The sequence below is a fragment of the Lytechinus variegatus genome, chromosome 19 (assembly GCF_018143015.1).
Source record: "Lytechinus variegatus isolate NC3 chromosome 19, Lvar_3.0, whole genome shotgun sequence".
NCBI lineage: Eukaryota > Metazoa > Echinodermata > Echinoidea > Temnopleuroida > Toxopneustidae > Lytechinus > Lytechinus variegatus.
The window spans coordinates 1954666-1977901 of NC_054758.1; the positions used below are offsets into that span (position 1 = coordinate 1954666).

The window sequence follows — 23236 nt, forward strand, 5'->3', positions numbered from 1 at the left end:
TCCTTTCTTGTTACATCACTCTTTTATCCACTTTCTTTTTTCTTTGATTTCCCTGTCCCCAGTGCATTCCGAGTGTCCACTTTATATCATTCCCTTTCTTTCCCCTATCTATTATCCCCCCCCCCCCGCCTCCCTTTCCTTCATTCAGTAAGTCCATCCATTTTTCCTTCTCTTCCCCGGTTCTCTTCTCAGGGTAGATACCACCACTACCCAATTCCTTCCGTTTTTCCTCTTCCTCCAATTTTTTTTTCTCTTTCTCACATTTTCTTCCTCGCGTTGCCCGCCTCTTTTTTCCATCCCCCTTTTCCTTTTTTCCCCATTCATTTCTCACTCTCCCTTTTTTTTTGCCCTTACTCTTTTTTCTTGCTCCCTTTGCCATCCCCAAAACTATATTGTCTTGGACGCAAGACGGCAGCAATCCTGTATACTGGTACGTATACAAAATGGTGTTTTTCTGATGGATAACGGAGAAAGTGAGCTGATTGCAAATTCACTTGAAAATAATTGTAAGTATCTTTTCTATGTAGAATCTAGATGATATCTTGATGACTGCAGTGGTATATTTACTACTTATGTATATAATTTGAGTTGTAAACCTAAGTTTAGTAACGGTGTGTGCGTTGAATTATATTTGACCTCAGTAAAGCGAGATTCGTGTACCGGTACTGTAGTCCCGCATATCTATTTTCCCGTTGCACTTTTTTTTAAAAAAAAAAAAAATGCAAAATTTAATGTCATGAATTGACAAGTTGAGTTGGGACTTTGTTGGGTGCATTAGACCTACTGCCGCTGTGGGAAAGACTTCCATATGTCCCTCCACTAATTTTAAAATACTTCTCCAAAGGCCAAAACCCCCTTCTTTCGTTCTCTTGTTCTTTTTTTTTTCTTCGGTTTGGAGCTGGGCCGGATTCGAACCTCTCGTTGCTGATCGAGGCATCTTCTGTCTGTCGCCTTACTCACTAAGCTAGCAGAAATTGTTGAAAGCGCTGGGTTCAGAACGGTTATCAACCGATATTGCGACTAGTCTAGTAGTCTACTCTCCAAGAGTATTGGGTATTTATTTTTCTGACTTAATAAATCGATGCCATTGGGATTTACACACACTCGAATTTTTGACAGAATGAAGCCATATTTTTGTATGTATCCAACTTTTCCTTCTTAAATCTCTTAGATATATGTTAGATAATTCGTGATAAACCTTTTTTTTTCAATTTTAGTGGAGGGGACATATGGAAGTCTTGCCCTGCTGGGTACAGAAAAATTGAAGGCACGACACATGCAAACTTTCCGCGATTGCGGAAAATCTCTGTCCCTATGTCTTCTGAAATTCGTGGGAGTTTGTTGCAACTTTGCATTGCAAAGTTGCAAACAAACTACAAACTCCCACGAATTTCAGAAGACATAGGGACAGAGATTTTCCGCGATCGCGGAAAACGGACAGAATTCACGGAAATGGCCTTTTGAAATGGAAAGTGGCATTTCAAACGGAAAATCACGGAAAACATATTTTTCCTGAAAATACACATAACAGCAACATAAATTACTCCAAAATCTGTACAAAATACGAATATTAAATGGCCACAAAACCTCACAAAACACGATCTCACTTCACCACAATCACGACAAAATCAACACATCGTGACTGCTCTTCACTCCTTCACACCCGATCGTACCCCTCGCCCCGGTCCTTCCCCACCGCTCTGGCAGGGTACAGTCGATCGGCCGCATCAAAATCATTCACATGCAGGTCGTGTTTTGCTGCCCTCTACATTTGATAATGTACAGCACGATCTTGAAATCCAAAATGGCGGATAGAATAAAATCGTTGACTGCTCGAAACGATGTCCAAAACCCCCCAAAATTATCTATAAAAGTTCATTCAACAGTGAAATAATGCTAGAAATGTGAAAGGTGAGGATGTATTCATGTTAGATATATGTGTCAAAATATGTTTTGTGCCCGCATAGATCCGATTAGAGCGGATTCTACTGCGCTGTTGGTACAGTGACAGATCCAAATTTTGACCAGCGCGAGCGTACACTTGTGTTATTGCTACTGGATGGGTAAACGGAATTGTCACATTTCCGTGTGTACAAAGTCTATGGGGAAACAGAATTTCTGTTTTCTGACATGCCGAAACGGAATTTAAGATTTTCTGAAACGGAAAAGGTAATTTTTTGAAACGGAAAAGGTAATTTTTTGAAACTGAAAATCACTGTCCCTAGACATGGAAGAGGTTTTAACTTTTATCAAAAAATTCAAATAAAGTTCAAGACTAATCTAGTACTAGTATCGTAACTAGCACTCCTTCAACAATGAACAAGGTTATATGATATAACCTTGTTCTCTGTTACATCTCCATTCTCGAGGTCGGACATCCAGGGATTTTCACTCGCGAAAGTAACTTCCGTTTAACAACCGATCGCAAAGGTGCAAACAAAGCCAGAACAAGCCGAGCGCACACACAACAGTCCATTGACTAAGCAGGGTTGAGATATACGTTGAGACGCCACCCCTCATATTTTGATAATAATTCGCACCCCCACTTTCAAAATTAAATGATCGTGAGCTATTTTAATAATCTATATTTTGATACCAAATACTGGTAACTTGAGCGGGCAGCTTTGGAAACATTGACTGCATCGCGTGGGCATCTCAAATCGTTGCCCGAGAAAAATGGCAGCTAAAATTCGCACCGTACAGACCAAGTTTGCAAGTCTGACTTTGAGTGCGCTTAACTCCTTTTTCTTTTGCTGGATCTTTTAAGCAAACGTTTGCAGCATTTCAAGAAATTACTAATAAGTATTATCTGATGCCACAAGACACTTTTCAACATTGCAAATGATTTCTAGAACGATTTTGGTCATGCAGTGACTGACGGGTGCGTGGCGCAACAGTAAAAATTACACTTGGCGACACACTGCGCATATGGATGTTAAAACTTAGGATAAAGCTGGCCACCTTGCCTTGTTCTTGGAAACATATTTTCACCATTGTCCAGCAACTAAAATTAAAATGCAGTACAAAATGTGATGAAAATATAATGGAAAAACAGTTCAAATCAACGAGTTCAAAAAACGTCAAGGAAACTGCACAGCCAACAGGTACATGTACGCTCGCACCCTTTGTTTGCACCTTTGCGATCGCGTTGTTAGGGAAATCACGTGACTGCGACATCATGCTGACCTCGAGAATGTGTGGCATAATATAAAGGTTGGCAATGTTTGTCTTATTTTCTCTTTTTCTTTGGGACAAATGATTGATTTTTTTACACTGACAGTTTCCATTACACCTATTGATCATACAGCTTGGCCCTTAACTAAGTATTTGATTCTTAATATTACTTTTTTTCTTTATTAAAAATAGAGATTGAAAAATGAAAATTTTCTTCCCGTATTTCTTTCCACCAATTGAGGGCGTACACAAAAATATGCCCAAAATTCAAGTTTTTGAGTGCTCTGGTGAATACAAAAAATACTCCCAAGTTACTAATGAAAAATAAATTGCAACTGTATAGAAATTAGTAATTTGGGTCACAAAAGTGATATTTTAAAGATTTTTTAAAGTGTGTTCTATAGGTAAATTGCCAATTCGTCTACTGCCATCCTGTCCACTCACCACATGGTCTACATTCATTTCGTCTAATGCCATTTCGTCCATCAACATTTCGTCTACCACCCATTTCGTCCAATCACCATTTTGTCTAATAGCCATTTAGTCTAATAGCCAGTTAGTCTATAGCCAATTCGTCTACAACCATTTCGTCTACCAACCATTTCGTCTAAATCCATTTGGTCTAATGCCAAATCGTCCATTAACCAGTTCGTCCACCGTTCATTTGGTCCAATAGCCATGTCGGCTAATTTCAGTTGGTCCAATATCCACATCGTCTACTTATCAACTCGTCCAATTGCCATTTCGTCTAATAGTCATTTCGTCCATCAACCATTAGGTCCAATAATCAGTTCGTCTACCAACCAAATCGTCTAACCATTTCGTCCAATTCCCAAATCGTCCAATAGCCATTTAGTCTAATAGCCATTCGGTCCAATAGCCATTTCGTCTAATACAAATAATTTGCGTTATCCGAGGAGGGGAGCGAAATGACTTTAATACCTTGAAATTATTGATGATATTAGTTTTAAAAAAAAACCCTAAAAACTATGATGATAACTACTATCGCAAGGGTCGATTCAGGCACCCCCAACCCCCCCTAAAACGCACACACACACGCACACACACACATATAAAAGGGGGAACTAAGATGGGGAAAATGGAAAAGGGTCCTTTTAATTTAATTTGTCGCTCAATTTTAATATAAAAAAGGAGAATATTGTATTCCGATATCAAAATACGATAAACAGATGAAAGACAATATAGCCTTTTAAAGAAATATCATTGATCAATATACCCCACCTCCCAAAACGGAGCTCTTCCGATCTGTCCTTTTTTCTTTCCCTGTACCATCCTCTCCCTTTTTGTTCGTTTCCCGTCGCTAGAAGCCCGCCTGCGCCTAAAATAAATGTAGGCCTAGTAGTATTGACAATAACGATGAGTATAATGTTTGTGATATACATGTACTCATGCTGTAGCAATTAATGGATATAATAATAAGAATGATAATCATCATAATGATACTAATAAATAATAATAAATAATAATAAAATTCATAATAATACTACTAATAATGATAATTATGATGATCATATTACTAATATTAACAAAAATGATAATAATAAGGATAATCATAATAGAAATAATATGTATACATAATTAGAATAATTACTACTACGTAGGCGCGGATCCAGGAGTTTACAGGAAGGGGGGGTATTGAAATTACTAGAGTAGATTTTTGGTCGGGAGTATATAGGCCTGCCGGGTATAATTATAACGCATCCCTTTTGCGGATCTAGCTTTTGCTAATGGGGGCAGGGGGGGGGGGGCTGTTGCTCGAAAAATGTTCATTCATCATTCATTTATATATTCCCCTGTCTGCGGATCGAAGAGGGTTTTTTCCGTGTTTTTTTTTTTTGCTTGCGCGAGCTGATCTTTTTTTTTTTATAAACATTTTATTTCATGTAGGCCCACTATTATTTTACACATAAAATCGTAAGTCTTGACACTGTTTGAAATCCTGAACATTTCTCTAGATTAATAACTAATGCGAGGATTGCAAGCGCGCAGCGCGAGCTGAGAATTTTCCATATACTGACATGAAACGGGCGTTTTAAGGACTGCGTTTAGGAATTCTTGAAGATACATATTTTACTTTTGTAAATGCAACATCACAGTGCGAGCTGAAATTTTCCTATATTCAGACCTCAAAACGGGGCACTTTAATCACTTTTTGTAAATTTGTACATAATACACATCTAAATAAACAATGCGAGCGCGGGTCGAAATTTGTGATATTCTGACATGAAAAATGACGTTTTAAGGACTGTTTGTAAGCATTCATAAAGTGGATACATAGGCATTTCGAGGAGGGCAAAGCGTCCGCCCCTCCTTATTGACGGCCCAAAAAAAGAGAAAAGGGTGGGGGAGAAAAAAAGAGAAAAAGGGAAGGAGGGAAAAGAAAACGGGGAATGAGACGAGAAAAAGCTGAAGGAAGGAATTAGACATTGACAATCCACGTCACTATATATGGGCAATTCCATGGAAAATGTTCACTTTAGAGAAAAAGTGAAGTTTCAGTATTCACTTAAGCAGTCAAATTTTCTTGAAAAGTAATCTATAAAGTCTCAATTTCCAATAGAAAATTCTCAATATTGATAAAATTTTGTAGTTTTTTCCATCATCAAAAAATAGAATAGTAAATTGCAAAACGTAAAAAATGTGGCTATTTTTAAACAATTCATCTTTCCTGTCTCTACTGAAAGCAAACAAGGTCCCAGAGGTCTCTTTTAACTTTTGAATAGTTGATTAATGTTTAAATTGACATAAAATAATCGTTCAATTTTATGCCATTCATCAATTTTAGAGAAATCTGTCTTCAGATTTGTGTGGTTTCTTTACCATTATCAGTGTCATGTCCGTTACGTTTTTCACTTAAAGTTTTCACAAATTACAGGAAATTTGTCTAAAGGTACTGCAGATTCAGATTCTATGTTAGAATTAAACCCCCTACCAAGTGTAGCAATCATTTTCCCTTACCACTTCTCATTTTCATAAAAATGGCGTAACGGACATGACAATTCGCGTAACGGACATGACGCCTTATATATGGCAAATGGCAGCATTCACAAAAACAAAATATTAGGCTCAGTGTCACAGACTGAGGTCAGTCTCAATTGTTTGAGGATAGCTGAATGTAATATTTCCTAGAATCTGCATGTCATTCAAGCTATTTTTAGAAGTTGGTGAATGATGAAATTCAGCTCTTGTTCTGGTAGATTTTTCTGAGAATTAACGGTACGCCACATAATATTAGGATAAGATGCAGCTAGATACTCAGATCACAATCTGCATCATTTGTGTTTGAAAAAAATATTTGATTATCTTAGGTTTTTGCACTGACAGTTTGGAGCATGATAAAACTCCAACTTGTGAATTCATGATCATTGATGATATTACTTCAAATTATCCGACTTTCACCAACCTCGTACTTCTTCAGTGATGGCATGGGCTCACATTTAAAAGCAAGTTTGTATTCGGATATCTGTGTTACATGATGTAGCTCTATGAATCCATGAATCTATAGTGGCATTTCTTTGCAGTATCACAAAGCAAAGGGGCCGTGGAAAGAATGTGGCGTGATCAATAAATTATGTCATCATAGTATTTCGGTCAGCCATAATCACGATTTGAGTGATGTATCTTTAATTGTACACAAGCAGCAAGGACAATACAATGAAATTAGATACAGCCACATTTGTCAACAATCAAGATCGTAAGATTCAGAACATCCAAGATTTGATGAAAGGATGATTATACTCAGGATGATAGTTATTTTGAATGAAAAAAATCTCAGAAGCTATTTACAAATATTCCAATTACCTTTAGACTCATATATTAGTGGTATGATAAACATTGTATTCAATATAAAATTATCACTTAGGCTATAGCTATTGAATTAATGATACCTGCTAATAATATCTACATATTTTCTTTAGAGTGTTAGTAAAGGTACTTTGCTGTTACATAATTACATTCATTATTCATATTTCTTTCATTTTCAAACTAAGAAGTGCTGATGAAGTTCACTTCGTAAGGGTGTCATGTCCGTTACGCTAGTATATTATCAACTATTAGGGCATGAATAAAAAATAATCTTTTCTATCAAATTTTTCTCATTTACTTAGGTGTGGTGGATGGTAGTAACTGGAAAATACTCATTAACTGTTGTTAACTAGTGTAAAATAAAATTTTCTAAATATTTTTTTTGTTTTATAAATATTCTACAAAAAGACCCCCTCTCAAATTGCAAAATAATAGGAGATATTACAGATTACCAGTTATGATATGTGTCTCTAACCTCTAGCCTTAACATGTAAACAATTAGACTTGTACCATATCTTGTAATAAAATAATTATATTCGCTTACAAAAAGTGGACAAAACTGTCATGTCCGTTACGCATCGTGTGTCATGTCCGTTACGCTACATTTTGAGCTAGGAATACAGAATACACTGCAAAACTGTTGTTAAATACCCCAATATGGATAGAGCATGATCTTACGGTTAAATTAACACCAATGTCAGGTGCATGCAATCTAAGAATTCACAGGAATATTGATAAGCAGTAGGAGGTAAAAATGCTTCGTCCATTTCGTGTCATGTCCGTTACGCTCACAAAGAGTGCAATTTCTCCGCAACTGTTCAACGAAACGATTTGAAATTTTATGTGTATGTAACTGATACTTAAATGTGTCTGATAAGCTTAGTAACAATTATCAAAAGACTGCTAATTATACTGTATAAACCTTTGAATTACAAAACATTTTCTGAATGTCATGTCCGTTACGCTGGAATTGACCATATCCAGTTTAGAAATGAATATACAAACATGTGCACGGCGAGTTAAAAAAATGATATTTCAGGACACTTTGAACACTCCCTGTAATACAGGATACATAATTATCTTAAAATGAACAATTACTGCAATTATTGCCGAAAATGTTGGTTAATTGACATAAAGAAGTAACAGATTAAGGATTGTTTGAAGGAATTCAAGAAGAGATGGATGTATCATAAATAAAAATGTGAGCGTGCAGCAAGAGCTGAAGCTGTTTCCCTATTTTCAGATCTCAAAAATGGGAGATTTTAATCATTTTTCTTTTGTTATTATGTACAGGATACATATCTCAATAAATTATTAATGCGAGCGCGAAGCATGAGATGTTTCCCTTTCCTTTTCTTTCTCCCTCTTCCCTCTTCCTTTTTTTTCCTTCTCTCTTTCTTCCCCATTTTTTTCTCTTTCTCTTCTTCTTTCCCTCTTTTCTTTCTCTCCTTTTCTTTTCTCTCTTTCCTTCCCCTTTTTGGCACCCCCTTTCGCCATCGCCAGTATACCATTCCGTTTTTCCTCGCCCGTATCGTGTATGTATAACCTCGATAAGACACACATTGCTTCCCCCTTTGGGTGGAAAACACTTCCATAATGCAAAGTAATCAATGACGAACAACACTAGTCAACAGTGATAAAATAAATCAAGAAGTTGAAGAGAATTGGTAATTAATTAGGCCCACAATCGCGAATAGAGTCGACTCGGGTCGTAGAGGGCGCTAGTGCAGCATAGTAGACCAGTATGCGTATTAGACGAATTGAATGTTAGACGAAATGGTGATTAGCCAAAATGGCAATTGGACATATTGGCTATTAGACCAAATGGCAATTAGACCAAGTGATTGTTAGCCGAAATGAGTTTAGACCAAGTGATAGTAGACCAAATGCAGTTAGACCAAATGGAACATGGACGAAATGAAAGTAGACCAAGTGGTTATTAGACCATTTGCCTTTAGACCATTTGGTCTAATAGCCAAATGGGAATAGACGTAATGATAGTGGACAAAGTGGCTATTGGACCAATTGGCAAAAAAATACCATTAGACCAAATGGCTATTAAACCAAATGATAATAGATGAAATGGCTATTAGACGAAATGGCTATTAGACGAAATGGTGATTGGACGAATAGGTAATTGGACCATGTGGATAGTGGCCCAACTGATGGTAGACGAAATGATATGAGACCATGTGGGTAGTGGACAAAATGGCAGTGGACGAAATGGCAATAAACCGTGCTATGAACGGCATTGGCATACCATAGTCATACCTGTAGATTCCCCACAGGCAAGATGGTTGTAGTGAACCAGTGGTAACTAGAAGCTACGAAACTTACCAAACGATGTGAAGTCAATTCCCCTTAATATGATGAATATCCCTTAAATAGCGTCATCTAAGAGTTGAATTTTCTTCTCGTTGACAAAATATGGAGCTTGCTTCTCTTTCCCAAATTTTTCATCTACTTAGCTAAAAAGAGGGTGCGCAATTTATCCTCAGATCAAAGACACTACAAAGAACAGACTACATGTAAGCACTTAGTAGGCACAAAACTTAATTTATTATAACTCTCTTAATCTTTAATTTTCTTGAACCTTCTTCACCAATATTTTCGTATTATTTTTTTCTGCTATTTAAAGGTCAAATCCACCACAGAAAATTGTTGATTTGAATCGATAGAGAAAAATCAAACAAACATAGTGCTGCAAATTTCATCGAAATCGGATGTAAAATAAGAAAGTTATGACATTTTTAAGTTTCGCTTATTTTTCACAAAACAGTTAAATGCACAACTCAGTGATATGCAAATGAGAGAGTCGATGATGTCCATCACTTACTATTTCTTTTTTTTTATTGTTTGAATAATACAATATTTCAATTTTTACACAATGGTAATTCCACATGTTCAGGGAGAAACAAAACTTAATTTCACTTGAAGTTGACAAGGAGGATAAAATTAGAATATTTCATATAATAAAATACAATAGAAATAGTGAGTGGGTGACGTCATCAGTCTGCCAATTTTCATACCGACCAAGATGTGCATATAACTGTTTTGTTGAAATTAAGCAAAATTTTAATATATCATAACTTTTTTATTTTACATCCGATTTTGATGGAATTTTTAGTGTTTTCCTCGTTGGATTTTTCTCCTTTTTTCAAATCAACTTTTTGTCTGGGTGGACTTGTCCTTTAAAATGAGGTGAACTTCCCTATAAAGGGATGTTACTCGTATGGGACATTTTGTCTCCCATAGAGAACGCACACAGTTTCTTTCAAGATTGTAAAAAAAGCAAACGATTTCAAATACTGTATAAAGAAAAAACAAAATAGTTTTATTTTATTAATATCTTTTATTAAAATGTCTCAGAAGACTGTAAAGAAATTGCAATTTTGACTAAAATCTTGTTTTCATGGTTTCATGAATTTCTCATGTTCACATGATCTATTGTTTTTGTCATATTCTGTTTATTATACGTTTTGTAATATACCTAGTACCTACAGGTAGATCTTGTTTTAACAACCCTCTAATTTTGACTTTAAGACACACTACATGTGCATCTTCATGGACTCTGTACCATGTTATTTACATAAAGTATGTTTTTCTTGTTGAAACCGGCATGTCAGTAGGTCATTGAACGTTTAATAGTGATAATATATATATTGAAAAGTGGATATTGACTTTAAAGAGAAAATAAATGCACTGTGATATTGCAGGGCGACATATACTCCTGCGACATATGCTCCTGCGACATATGCTCCATGTAGTTTTATAGGATTAGGGTTGCAATATGGTTTAATGTTTGGTTGTATGGTTTGGTTTAGGATAGGGTGTAGTGTTAAACCCAGGGTTTTATAGGATTAGGGTTGCAATATGGTTTAATGTTTGGTTGTATGGTTTGGTTTAGGATAGGGTGTAGTGTTAAACCCAGGGTTTTATAGGATTAGGGTTGCAATAGGGTTTAATGTTTGGTTGTATGGTTTGGTTTAGGATAGGGTGTAGTGTTAAACCCAGGGTTTTATAGGATTAGGGTTGCAATAGGGTTTAATGTTTGGTTGTATGGTTTGGTTTAGGATAGGGTGTAGTGTTAAACCCAGGGTTTTATAGGATTAGGGTTGCAATAGGGTTTAATGTTTGGTTGTATGGTTTGGTTTAGGATAGGGTGTAGTGTTAAACCCAGGGTTTTATAGGATTAGGGTTGCAATAGGGTTTAATGTTTGGTTGTATGGTTTGGTTTAGGATAGGGTGTAGTGTTAAGCCCAGGGTTTTATAGGATTAGGGTTGCAATAGGGTTTAATGTTTGGTTGTATGGTTTGGTTTAGGATAGGGTGTAGTGTTAAACCCAGGGTTTTATAGGATTAGGGTTGCAATAGGGTTTAATGTTTGGTTGTATGGTTTGGTTTAGGATAGGGTGTAGTGTTAAACCAGGGTTTTATAGGATTAGGGTTGCAATAGGGTTTAATGTTTGGTTGTATGGTTTGGTTTAGGATAGGGTGTAGTGTTAAACCCAGGGTTTTATAGGATTAGGGTTGCAATAGGGTTTAATGTTTGGTTGTATGGTTTGGTTTAGGATAGGGTGTAGTGTTAAACCCAGGGTTTTATAGGATTAGGGTTGCAATAGGGTTTAATGTTTGGTTGTATGGTTTGGTTTAGGATAGGGTGTAGTGTTAAACCCAGGGTTTAATAGGATTAGGGTTGCAATAGGGTTTAATGTTTGGTTGTATGGTTTGGTTTAGGATAGGGTGTAGTGTTAAACCCAGGGTTTTATAGGATTAGGGTTGCAATAGGGTTTAATGTTTGGTTGTATGGTTTGGTTTAGGATAGGGTGTAGTGTTAAGCCCAGGGTTTTATAGGATTAGGGTTGCAATAGGGTTTAATGTTTGGTTGTATGGTTTGGTTTAGGATAGGGTGTAGTGTTAACCCAGGGTTTTATAGGATTAGGGTTGCAATAGGGTTTAATGTTTGGTTGTATGGTTTGGTTTAGGATAGGGTATAGTGTTAAACCCAGGGTTTTATAGGATTAGGGTTGCAATAGGGTTTAATTTGGTTGTATGGTTTGGTTTAGGATAGGGTGTAGTGTTAAACCCAGGGTTTTATAGGATTAGGGTTGCAATAGGGTTTAATGTTTGGTTGTATGGTTTGGTTTAGGATAGGGTGTAGTGTTAAACCCAGGGTTTTATAGGATTAGGGTTGCAATAGGGTTTAATGTTTGGTTGTATGGTTTGGTTTAGGATAGGGTGTAGTGTTAAACCCAGGCCAGGGTTGAAGTTGGTCACTTTGATTAGTGTGCATGTGGAATATAGACCGGGACAATAGTCGCCGCAGGAACCTCATTTTTAGTGTGTCTTTAATGCATCTTCTTATTTTTGCATCAATAACTTTAATTAACATGAGAATTTTGGAAATTATGTTGATCAAGAGTAGTCACTTTCATGTGTCCAGGAGAAACCAAACTCTGGCCTTATTCTGAAGTCAGGTTTAACTAAAAACATGGTCTAACTCTGTGCTGAAAATTATGGGGAGCCACAAATTAAAAAAATTTGTTTTATATTGTATATTTCTTATATTTATTATTTGTTTCCCTTTGTTTTCATAATGAAGAAAATATTTCAGTAATCATTCTGAGACAGTTATAAATGATGATGAGTGTCATAAGAGGGAATAAATTGAACATACATGTATACTACATGTTATAGAGCTTTTGCCCCCATCGGCTCTCCATAGTTTAACCACAACTTTAATCCTGAGCTCAGTCCTATACGGGCCTATTTGTTTTGTATGATTCGTTCTTTACCCAAGCTACATGTAAATATGGAACATTGTACTCCTCGTAACAGGTGCCTTTACACCCTCCCCAGGAAAAATACACATTTTTTACCTTCTCTGAAAATATGAAATTCACAATGTAGCCATCAACATTGGATTCCCCTTGAATGATAAGAACTCAGAGAAATTTGATACACAGTGTGTGGAGTATCAGTGCATTTAAATGTGTAAAGATTGGACTGAAGAACAGTTGTGTTTTATTTCCAAAAAACATATTAAATAACAATGCAAAGCAATCTTGAAAACTACTGTACATTGCAAGGTGTTTTTCCGTACCGGTTTGGAAGATGGCTTCCAACACCGCTTTAACCGTTCTCATCTTCTGAATCTCACTAAACATTGAACTACATGTAGTTTCCAAGCCAGTTTTAGGACGTTATTATGAGAATGGGGTCATACGTGTTGTTACTGTAACAATGGAAGCCTTTCTGTCTCAAGTGTACATTTGATTTCTTCTGCATTCATAATATTCGTATACAATTCAATTTTCATTACGTAACAAACATAATATAGGCCTATTGGTATTGATTTTGGTATGAATTATTAATAAAATACTAAATAAAAAATTCTAAATAAATATGATCTACTACCAACAAAAAGAGAATTGTAAAATTTGCAGTTTGCAGGAGAATGATTGTCATTATAAGTAGACTGCTTTAAAAAAAATGACAACAATAAACATATGATTATTTCAAAATATGTTTGAATTAAAGAAAAATCAATTTCAAGTCATGGATTAAACTTTGGTAATTCAGACAATAATACAACATACTGCACTTGTTTTTTATACATCGGTACACTTCATCACAACGTAAATAATAAAAAGGTAAGATACAGGACTTGTACATGTAAAGGAGAGGGAAAAACAAAAGACAACATCGAATCATCAGAAGATAAAAAAAAACACATGAATTCACACTGAATAAGGTCCTGAACTATCAATTCACAAACAAAATTGGAATCAACAAACAAGGCTGAAACTAAGGATGCAAGAACATTTGACACTTACATGAGGCTTAGAGATAGTCCCTCTCTTGAGTACGGTACTACATTCATGTACATGTATACACTACAAAATAATAACTAATATAATAATAAAACTAATAAAAAATCTCATTTTGCGAGACCGTGTGAATGTTGAAATTACTGTTAAATGGCTAATTTGTCTATTTTCTACTCATCACAACGGTCTGCTGTTATCTAGTCTAATGCTTTTCCATCCATCAACATTTTGCCTTGACAACTGTTTTGTCCAATTACCATTAGGTCCAATCATCACTGTGTAATCACCAGTTGGTCTTTGACAATTTCGTATCATGACTAGTTTGTCTTTTTGCCCAATTAGACCAAATGGGATATGGACTAAATGGCTGTAAGACCAACTAGTTATTAGACAAAATGGTGAGTGGACGAAATAGCAATTAGACCATGTGAAGAAACTGATGGTAGACCAAATGATAATAGAGGGGTTGGTCATTGGAGGAACTAGCATTAGACCAATTTGAATAAAGTCTAACCAAATTCTTAGATCCAGTGTGTTATTACGAAGCCTGAAACTGTTATACATAATTACAGGGCCCCGTCGCATAAAAGTTCCCATTATGGTAAAGTTGCCATTCAATGGTTGCTTGTATGGAATCCTTGATTCTGATTGGCTGTTGATCAGTGTTACCATGGTAGTTTACCATTTGATGGCAAAGTTACCACAATGATAACTTTTATGCAACGGGGCCTTGGGTGTTTTTGTGGTCTAATGGGTGTGAATGCGTCCATATCAGTTTGCTTAGATGTGGGAAGACTTATCGTCACACATATGGCATATCTCACACTTTGATCTCTCACTCATATTGGGATATTGCTCTTCTCAATAAGTTTTTCTTGTGTTAAAGTCCGACACGAACATATCAGGCCTACATGGTATGTACTTTATGTTCTTCATTTCTAATCTGTGGTGTAAGACTGTTTTTCTCGAGCAAGTTGAAGGAAATGGCCACTCGGTAGGTGATATGTTTTGAGATGTCATTGTTTTTAAAGCAGGATAAAATGGTCTTTTGCACAATGGCTATTATTCCTGGTTCTTTTCATTTCAGGGGTCCGTTACAAAAAAGTTGTGTTTAAACGCAAGTTCAAAACAAATCGCAAGTCCAAAATGCACTCTGTTGATTTTGAAAATCAAGTTGCGCAAGATTTTTAGAGTTGTGTTTGATTGCAAATCTTTCTGCAACGGGCCCCAGATTATGTAAGGTACTTGTAAATTCTACGTTGTGTAGAGAATGTGTAATAATGGTGACATGACACTTCCTCCAGCGACAATTGCTCAGGTTTTATTCCATCTGAGATATAGGTTAATAGGGTTGCAATAGGGTTTTTATGCTAGTTTTAGGGTTTGGTTTGAGATCATAGGGTATAGTGTTAAATCAAATTGAAGTTGGTCGTTCCATTAGTATGTGGTTTTTAAAGCGGAGCAATTGTCGCCAGAGCAAATGTCACGGAACCTTGATTGATCACTGCAATTTTATTGTTTTAATCATTTTTATGATTGTTTCTTTCCACTAGGTTGAGTGGATTTTAAGGCAGTCTGTCTGATCCCATGCGTTGCCTTCGGGTGCTTCTTCGAGCCATGTTGGTGGGGGTACGCAAGGCAGTCCTGCGGGACGTACGGTCCTGCATCAGCACACAGCTACTGGTCATCATCGTCAGCGTCATGATGGTGGTCATCGTCGTCCGTCAGATGCAGGGCCCGATGGACGTCGTCATCAAGGAGGAGATCCTCCAGACCAAGGATATGTTTGCGACGATGACGCCGCAAGAAACAGAACCAGAAGGTAAGAATGCTCTGTAACTTTTGTCCTTGGTACTTTATTCGGTGACTGTCATCGACGGATATCTTTCAGAGGTCAAACTTAATGATTTTTTTTAGGGCTGCCACATATAAAATCATGCTCTCGATAGCATTTCTTCTAATTCTCTGGAGTACAAACAGTTTCTGTACAATGGTGTCACGACAATTGCTCCTGCAACAATTGCTCCCAGCTTAAATTCATCTTAGATGTAGGGTTTGGGTGGCAATGTATGGTTGCAATAGGGTTTTATGTTACATGTAGGTTGAGGGTTTGTTTTAGGGTAGGGTGTAAAATCCAGGGATGAATCTGGTCATTTGATTGATTTAGAGCAGTCATGGAACCCATCCATGCATGTTCATATTTTCCCTATTGCCAGTATAAAGCCATCACAGCTTTCATAGGCTATCCTGTCAAGGTATTTTAATACATGTACATGTTATCCTTGCTCTTGTTAGACTTGGCAAGTAAAATCAGTCAATCATTTCAAAACATGTACAAGCCTGAGTTTTGTTCCTGATCATACATGTGGGTCTTGGGTCACCTGGGATATCCATCATCGACTATAAAATATGGGACAGAGAAACTGTGTAGGAGCTAATTCTACCTGGATACACGCCTGTGTGCCAAACAGATGTATGCCTTTATACGGAAATTCAAGTTTCAAGTTTATTTTTTCCATCTCCATTATCAACATTAAAAACAAATACAAATCAAACATACATCATAAATATAAACAAATTAAATATGATTACATATGATTACATTGATTACAAATCAATTACAAGTTCCTAAACATTTGTGGAATAGTTTTAACAAAATCTTATATGGAAATGAGGGGAATTACATGCCGGTTTATTTCCAATTCGTCCAATTGCCAACTCATCTACTATTATCTGGTCTACCATAACACACAAGTTCCATGAACCCCATAACGCATACTGGTACTGCACAACTTGTCTACTATCATCTGGTCTACTATCAGTTCTCCCACTCACCATATGGTGTACTTTCATTTTATAGTCTAATGGCATCCTATCAACCAGTTGGTCCATAAACCATTTGGTCTAATTGGACTAAGTGTTAAATTGTGCGAAATGAATTAAAATGAAATGGATATCAGACCAACCGGTTATGAGACAAAATGATCATAGACGAAATCGTGATTAGACGAAGTGATGATTGGACCAAATGATTATTGGACCAAATGGATGTTAGATGAAATGTTGGACGGAATGGCATTAGACTAAATGAAAGTAGACCATGTGGTGAGTGGACAAGTTGGCAGTAGATGAATTGGCAATATACCTTGTGGCCTTGTAGTCTCCATAGAAGTTTACCCCTCTCCCCATCCCCTCCTTACCTCTCCCCCCCTCCCCCCTCCAACCCTTCCCCTCCAATGTCCATTCTTCATTGCTCAATTCATAATCCACATGACAATGAGTCAATATTGCATTTACTTCCCAGTATTTATTGTTGTTTTTCATTCTATGTTATTGACTTTATTTCGCCTCATAGCAAATACAGTACTTACAGTGAACATGAATAACATTGATAAATAATTTCTTTTATATCTATAGTTATATTCAAGTCTGGAATGGGAATATATAATACTTCTAGGTAAGTGATTTTATCTCCGATTTGGGGATGTTATTGATTTTATTTCGCCTCAGAGCAAATACAATACAGTGTACATGAATAACATTGATGAATAAATCCCAAAATATGTCAGTTGAAAAACAATGCATGAATGCTTGAAATCCAGAGGACCCCAAATTAGTATATTTTTCTAAATTTATCACATTGCAATGTTGTTATTTTTAGTTTGTGCAGCAGATTTTTCTTGGGGAACATTAAATTCCAACCTCATAATTATTCATGACCACACTCTTCAAAAGTGTTTTTTTCTTCAGACATTAAAGATAGAGATATGACTCTGATTGGTCTGTATGGGCATATAATGAAGGAATCTAGACGATGTAGTTCTATAGTACATGTATATGATCACATTATTTTCATAGCACAGTTCGCATGTAACGTAATCTGTGACCATCTGATATTGAGTGTGTATGCTTGAAGTGAAGTGTCGTCTAGTATTCACGTTGTGTACCGGTAGTTCAATTGAACATGGCCTGCAGCCAAGGTCAACAAAATTGTCAAACCCAGGAAAAGACTTCAAAGTCATGTACAGTACATTATGAGACCAATGAGATTTGGGGTCCCTGGGTGGAACGTCACAGAAATCACCCATGGGCAATTCCATGAAATATGTACGTCCAATCCCCTATACGTGGGACCTTCATGAGATTTTCTGTCTTTGATTTCTTGTTCCTTTGACGGTCTGTAATGTTCTAAAAGGACCCAGACTTGGTCAGTTTATGAAGTGAAGTAAAACTTGAGGAAAATGGGGGTCGGAGGTACATAAAGGTTGATTGTTTTATGGAATTGCCCCCATAATAAAATCTTATTCTGACACATAAAGAGAAACATTCTAAAGTTCATCTCGTTGGAATGAAGGTTATCATAGCTGATAATTTTTTTTTTTAAGTTTCAGTTTTATGTGTTGCCCTACATGTATGATGCTTCTTTGAAAATACTGATTTCCTTCAAACCAAAATACTGATTTTCAACTTTTAAAATTCTGAAATGTTTATGTTCAGGTTGGCATCTCTGATGTAACAATACTCTATTGGTCCAATTCGTCTAATTGCCAACTCGTCTTCTATCATTTGGTCTACCATCAGTTCGTCCAATCACCACATAGTCTTCACTTTCATTTTAATAGTCTAATGCTGTTTTGTCTAATAACCAGTTGGTCCAATAGCCATTTAGTCCATATACCATTTGGTCTAATTAGACTAAGTGTTAATTGTGCAAAATGAATGAAAATGAAATGGATATTAGACCAACTGGTTATGAAACAAATGGTGATTAGACGAAGTGATGATGGGACCAACTGGTTGTTAGGTGAAATTATGATGGACAGAATGGCATGAGACTAACGGGGCGTGGCAAGAAACTTGCGATCAATTGCAAGTCAATTTTTGGTCCCTAAATCAATCATAATGTATGTCTTGCAGTTAATTGCAAATTAGTGATTGATTGCTAATTTGTTCCTTGAAACAAGAAGTTTAATCTGATTTGCTACAGCTAACGTTGATCTATCAGTTGAAAAATTGTAACAGAATATTTGCAATTGATCACAAATATTAATTTTCTTGCAACACCCCCTAAATGAAGTATGCTTTGTGTTAAGTGAACGAGTTGGCAGTAGACAAATTAGCAATTTACCCGCCCGTTATAATACTTTAATTTTATAGTGTCTTTTCTCTATTGTTTCCAAACATTTGTAGAATACCTGCAATAGTGCACCACAAGGACACCTTCCTTGCATTCTGTGAAGCTCGTAAAGACACAAGCCATGACATCGGCAACATCCACATCGTCCTACGGAGGGGTCAGAGGTCAGGGTGGAAGGTCAAATGGGGGTGAATTACAGGTGGTGGCATCCAGGCATGGTTACAGGTAATGGTGCGCTTGCATTTCTCCTATGATGGCTGTACGGCGAGTTGAAAACGGTCCTTTTGTTCATTTTCATTCAAACCACAGGTTATAAAAAATATCAAAACGTCTGTTACAACTCGCCCTACGGCAGCTGTAGGAAGAATGTGACTGCGCCCTAGAACGGGGTAGCATTTCATGTAGCAAATAGTGATTTTTCACTGACAACTGTTATAAGCTACTAAAATCCTTGCATCTGATTGGCTGAAAGCAAGTGTAGTCATTAAAAAAATCAAAGACTGCTTCTTTCATGAAATGGTTTCCAGGGCCCCATTAGCATAAAAATTACTGGTACTGTTATAGTAACTTTGCTACGCAATGGATTCTTTTATAAAATCCATAATTTTGATTGGCTGTTGAACATGGTTACCATTGGATGGCAGAGTGACGCGACGGTGCCCAGGAATGAATTTTTCAAAAGATCATTTCTTGATAATATTTTGGGGGAACGTCCTACACAAAATGACCGAGAAGTTGTAGATTTGTTTACAAACGTGAAAATAATTGTAATGATAATAACTGGATTTATTAAGTGCTTTTTGCCTGAGTATACAAAGCACTGTTACATACTACCCCGGCTTTACATAAGCCGGCTTGACATAAGGCTGTTCTTCCAAATAGGCGCTGAAGCATTCAATGAATTTCTTCCTACCGGGTATCCATTCACCTCACCTGGGTGGAGTGCAGCACAATGTGGGTAAATTTCTTGCTGAAGGAAAACATGTCATGGCTGGGAATCAAACCCACGTCCCTCAGATTGAAAGGCGACAGTCAGAACCACTAGACCACAACGCGCCCAATCAGGGCTTCTTTCTTATTACTGTTTAAATGCAAAGGCCAATTCTGAAGTCAGGTTTAACTTAAACTCAGTTTTAAAGTTGGGGTTTAAGTATGGATAGCCAATGGTTACATACATGTACATCACTAACAGTTGAGATATCATATTTCAGCTCATTTGGCTCTCAAGTCATAATATGTAGGAAGGATAAATATATGATTGTCTTCACCATCGATAAATGAGGAAAGAGCACAGTAAACATAAGAAACATACAACTTAATAAAAATTTTGACACTTTTGGCTTCCCATAATTTTAGCAAAGAGTTTGACCATGGTCTAAGTTAAACCCGACTTCAGAATATGGGCCATAATGTTGGGATGATTTGCTCCTGCGAAAATTGCTCCGGGCTTAATTTCATGTAAGATGTAGGGTTAGGGTTGAAATAAGGGTTTTTTTAGGTTTAGGGTATTGTATAGTGTTATACCCAGGGTTAAAATTGGTCATTCAATTCAAGTGTGTGGAACTACATGTAGGGTGGAGCGTTGTGGCCAGTGGATTAGTCTTCGGACTTTGAACAGAGGGTCGTGGGTTCGAATCCCAGCCATGGCGGTAATTTCCTTCAGCAAGAAATTAATCACATTGTGCTGCACTCGACCCAGGTGAGGTGAATGGGTATGGGTACCGGTAGGATTTATTCCTTGAATGCTTTAGCGCCTATATGGCCGCTCAGCTACAGCCGGGGTAATAATGATATACCACGTATATTTCAGCGCCTTGAGCACATAATCAATGTGGATTTGGCGCTTTAGAAATACTCTATATTATTATTATTATTATTATGTAGGGTGTAGTAGTTGTCACCAGAGGAAATTTCCCTTGGAGACTGGGTGATTATGCTATAACACACAATTTCTATTAACCCCATAAAGCATACGGGTACTGCACAAACATGCTCAATCTCCAACAGTGCAATCAAAACTGAGATTGACTGTATCATACAAACATATTTGTCCATGTTCACAGCATACAAAACATATAATTCTACTCGTATAGTCATGGCCGTAACCTTCAGCATGATGACCGTTGGATTCCTGTGTCAGCTCAAAACCATTTCCTTTCTTCTTTCCTGTTGACAGAGCCATGAACCCTGTGCCGATCGTTGACAAGGTCCTGGATGTGATTCTCCTGGTTTACCATCTTATACCCACCTGGGTCAGTCAGTGGAAGCTCATCAGGGATGGTGTTTTCAAGCAGCTAGTTATGGTTACAAGGGTGAGATTATGTTGCTCTGTTACTGATAGACAGACAAATAGATAGACAAACAGCCACAAACACAGACTGACTGACAAACAGACTGATACACAGACTATTTTACCATCTTATACCCACATGGGTCAGTCAGTGGAAGCTCATCAGGGATGGCGTCTTCAAGCAGTTAGTTATGGTTACAAGGGTGAGATTACATGTATTGTGCTCTGTTAATTGTAGACAGACGAATAGACGGACTGACTGACAAACGGACTATTTTGCCATCTGATACCAACATGGGTTAGTCAGTGGAAGCTGATCAGGGATTGTGTCTTCAAGCAGTTAGTTATGGTGAGATTATTCTTGCTCCTATACTGATAGACAGACAAATAGACAGACATACACACAGACAGACTGGTTTTCCATCTTATCACTACCTATCAATGAGACGAATTCTTCTGTGAGCAGGGGTGAGTGGGACACACTGAGCTGGCCGTCTGGCATTCAAATTTGCTCTGTGAAGTCGGTTACGGATTGTTAAAGTGGAAACAATCACTCCAGTTGCTGCAGTGAAGTCATTATTGAGGCGGCGTGCACTGTGTGAAAGCGGTTGCGGAGACTGAGATTCGTCAAGTAGCGATCATCTCTAGGGGTTGTTGAAACTGGTCGGCCACTACGGGGTCTCTCAGAGTATAGCCTGTCTCTCGGTGTCTTTCACTTGCTCTGCTAATGACACTGTGTGTGGAAGCCCATCACTCTGGCTACTCTTCGTGACTGAGACCAGCTTCGAGCATCCTAGGGCTCTGGCTACATCTGTTTCACTTAGGTGGTGTCTTGGCATTGCTGTTGTAGGCAAGTTGTTGATTTTAAAGACAGTAATTGCTTTGGAAGCCACTTTTATACGGGCACTGCAATGATGTGAGAAACATCGTGAAAGAACTGCATGTTTGAAATTGATTTCATTGTGTTTGAGGATATTCAGGACACCTGTATCCTGGCATTACTGTTGTCAGCAATTTGTTGATTGTAAAGACTAAAGACAGAAAATGCTTTTGAATCCACTTTTGTACCACTTCACAATGGGCCCGCTTTTCAGGATATGCAATGATGTGAGAGAGACATCATGCAACAACTGAAACCAAATTGATTACAGTGTGTTTGATGGCATTCAGGACAGTGTCTTTGGCATTGCTGTTGTCAGGAAGTTGTTGATTGTAGAAACACCTTGTATATAAAAAAAAAAATTACATACGTTTTAAAAGTGGTCCTTAACTTTTTTTGAGTAGTGTAATATGGTTACTCACGTTACATTTTGTCCATGTATGGTTAACAACACTCATGTCTTTAAAATTCAATAATGTGTGTAAAATTCATTGCTAGGAACATCAAAAAGAGATTTTATACCAAAAATTGGAACAATTGGAGCTTTATTAGGGAGTGGGGGGAGTATGATTTCGCTTACTAATTATGCATAAATTAGCATAATCGCTTAATACCAATTTGCATGAAATAAATTACTGTTACAGTATTGTAGATTATGTCCAAGACAACCTGCACGCAAATTTTCGGCGTGATCGCGCGGTCGACGGCCGAGATCTTAGGGGGGGCATGGGAGGCCCCCCTCCCGGCCATAGGAACTCCCAAAATTCCCGGCCTAGATAGGGTTAAACGGAAGTTACTTTCGCGAGTGAAAATCCCTGGATGTCCGACCTCGAGAATGGAGATGTTACAGAGAACAAGGTTATATCATATAACCTTGTTCATTGTTGAAGGAGTGCTAGTTACGGTACTAGTACTAGATCTCAAGGGGGGCCTGGGAGCCCCCCCCCGGGACATATCAACTCCCAAAATACCCCGGCCTAGATAGGGTTACAATGTGTTGCTCGAACACTCTTTAAAGTTTGGTTAATCAAAACCAAGTCTTACTAATGCACTCTCGCATTGTGAATACTTTTACTAATATTTAATTTTTTGTGTGATTGT

At 37.3% G+C, this 23236-nt stretch overlaps 1 protein-coding gene across 1 annotated transcript in view; it reads left to right on the forward strand.

Annotated features, from left to right (window-relative positions):
* Positions 1-418: 418 nt before the first annotated feature.
* The window catches only part of LOC121405851 (sialidase-4-like), a 34851-nt gene continuing 12033 nt past the window's right edge, over positions 419-23236 (forward strand). Inside the window, 6 exon segments of the mRNA XM_041596823.1 lie at positions 419-506; positions 15382-15650; positions 17246-17285; positions 19019-19151; positions 19153-19190; positions 21142-21277. Coding sequence (XP_041452757.1) covers positions 15416-15650; positions 17246-17285; positions 19019-19151; positions 19153-19190; positions 21142-21277 — 582 coding nt within the window. The 5' untranslated portion in view covers positions 419-506; positions 15382-15415.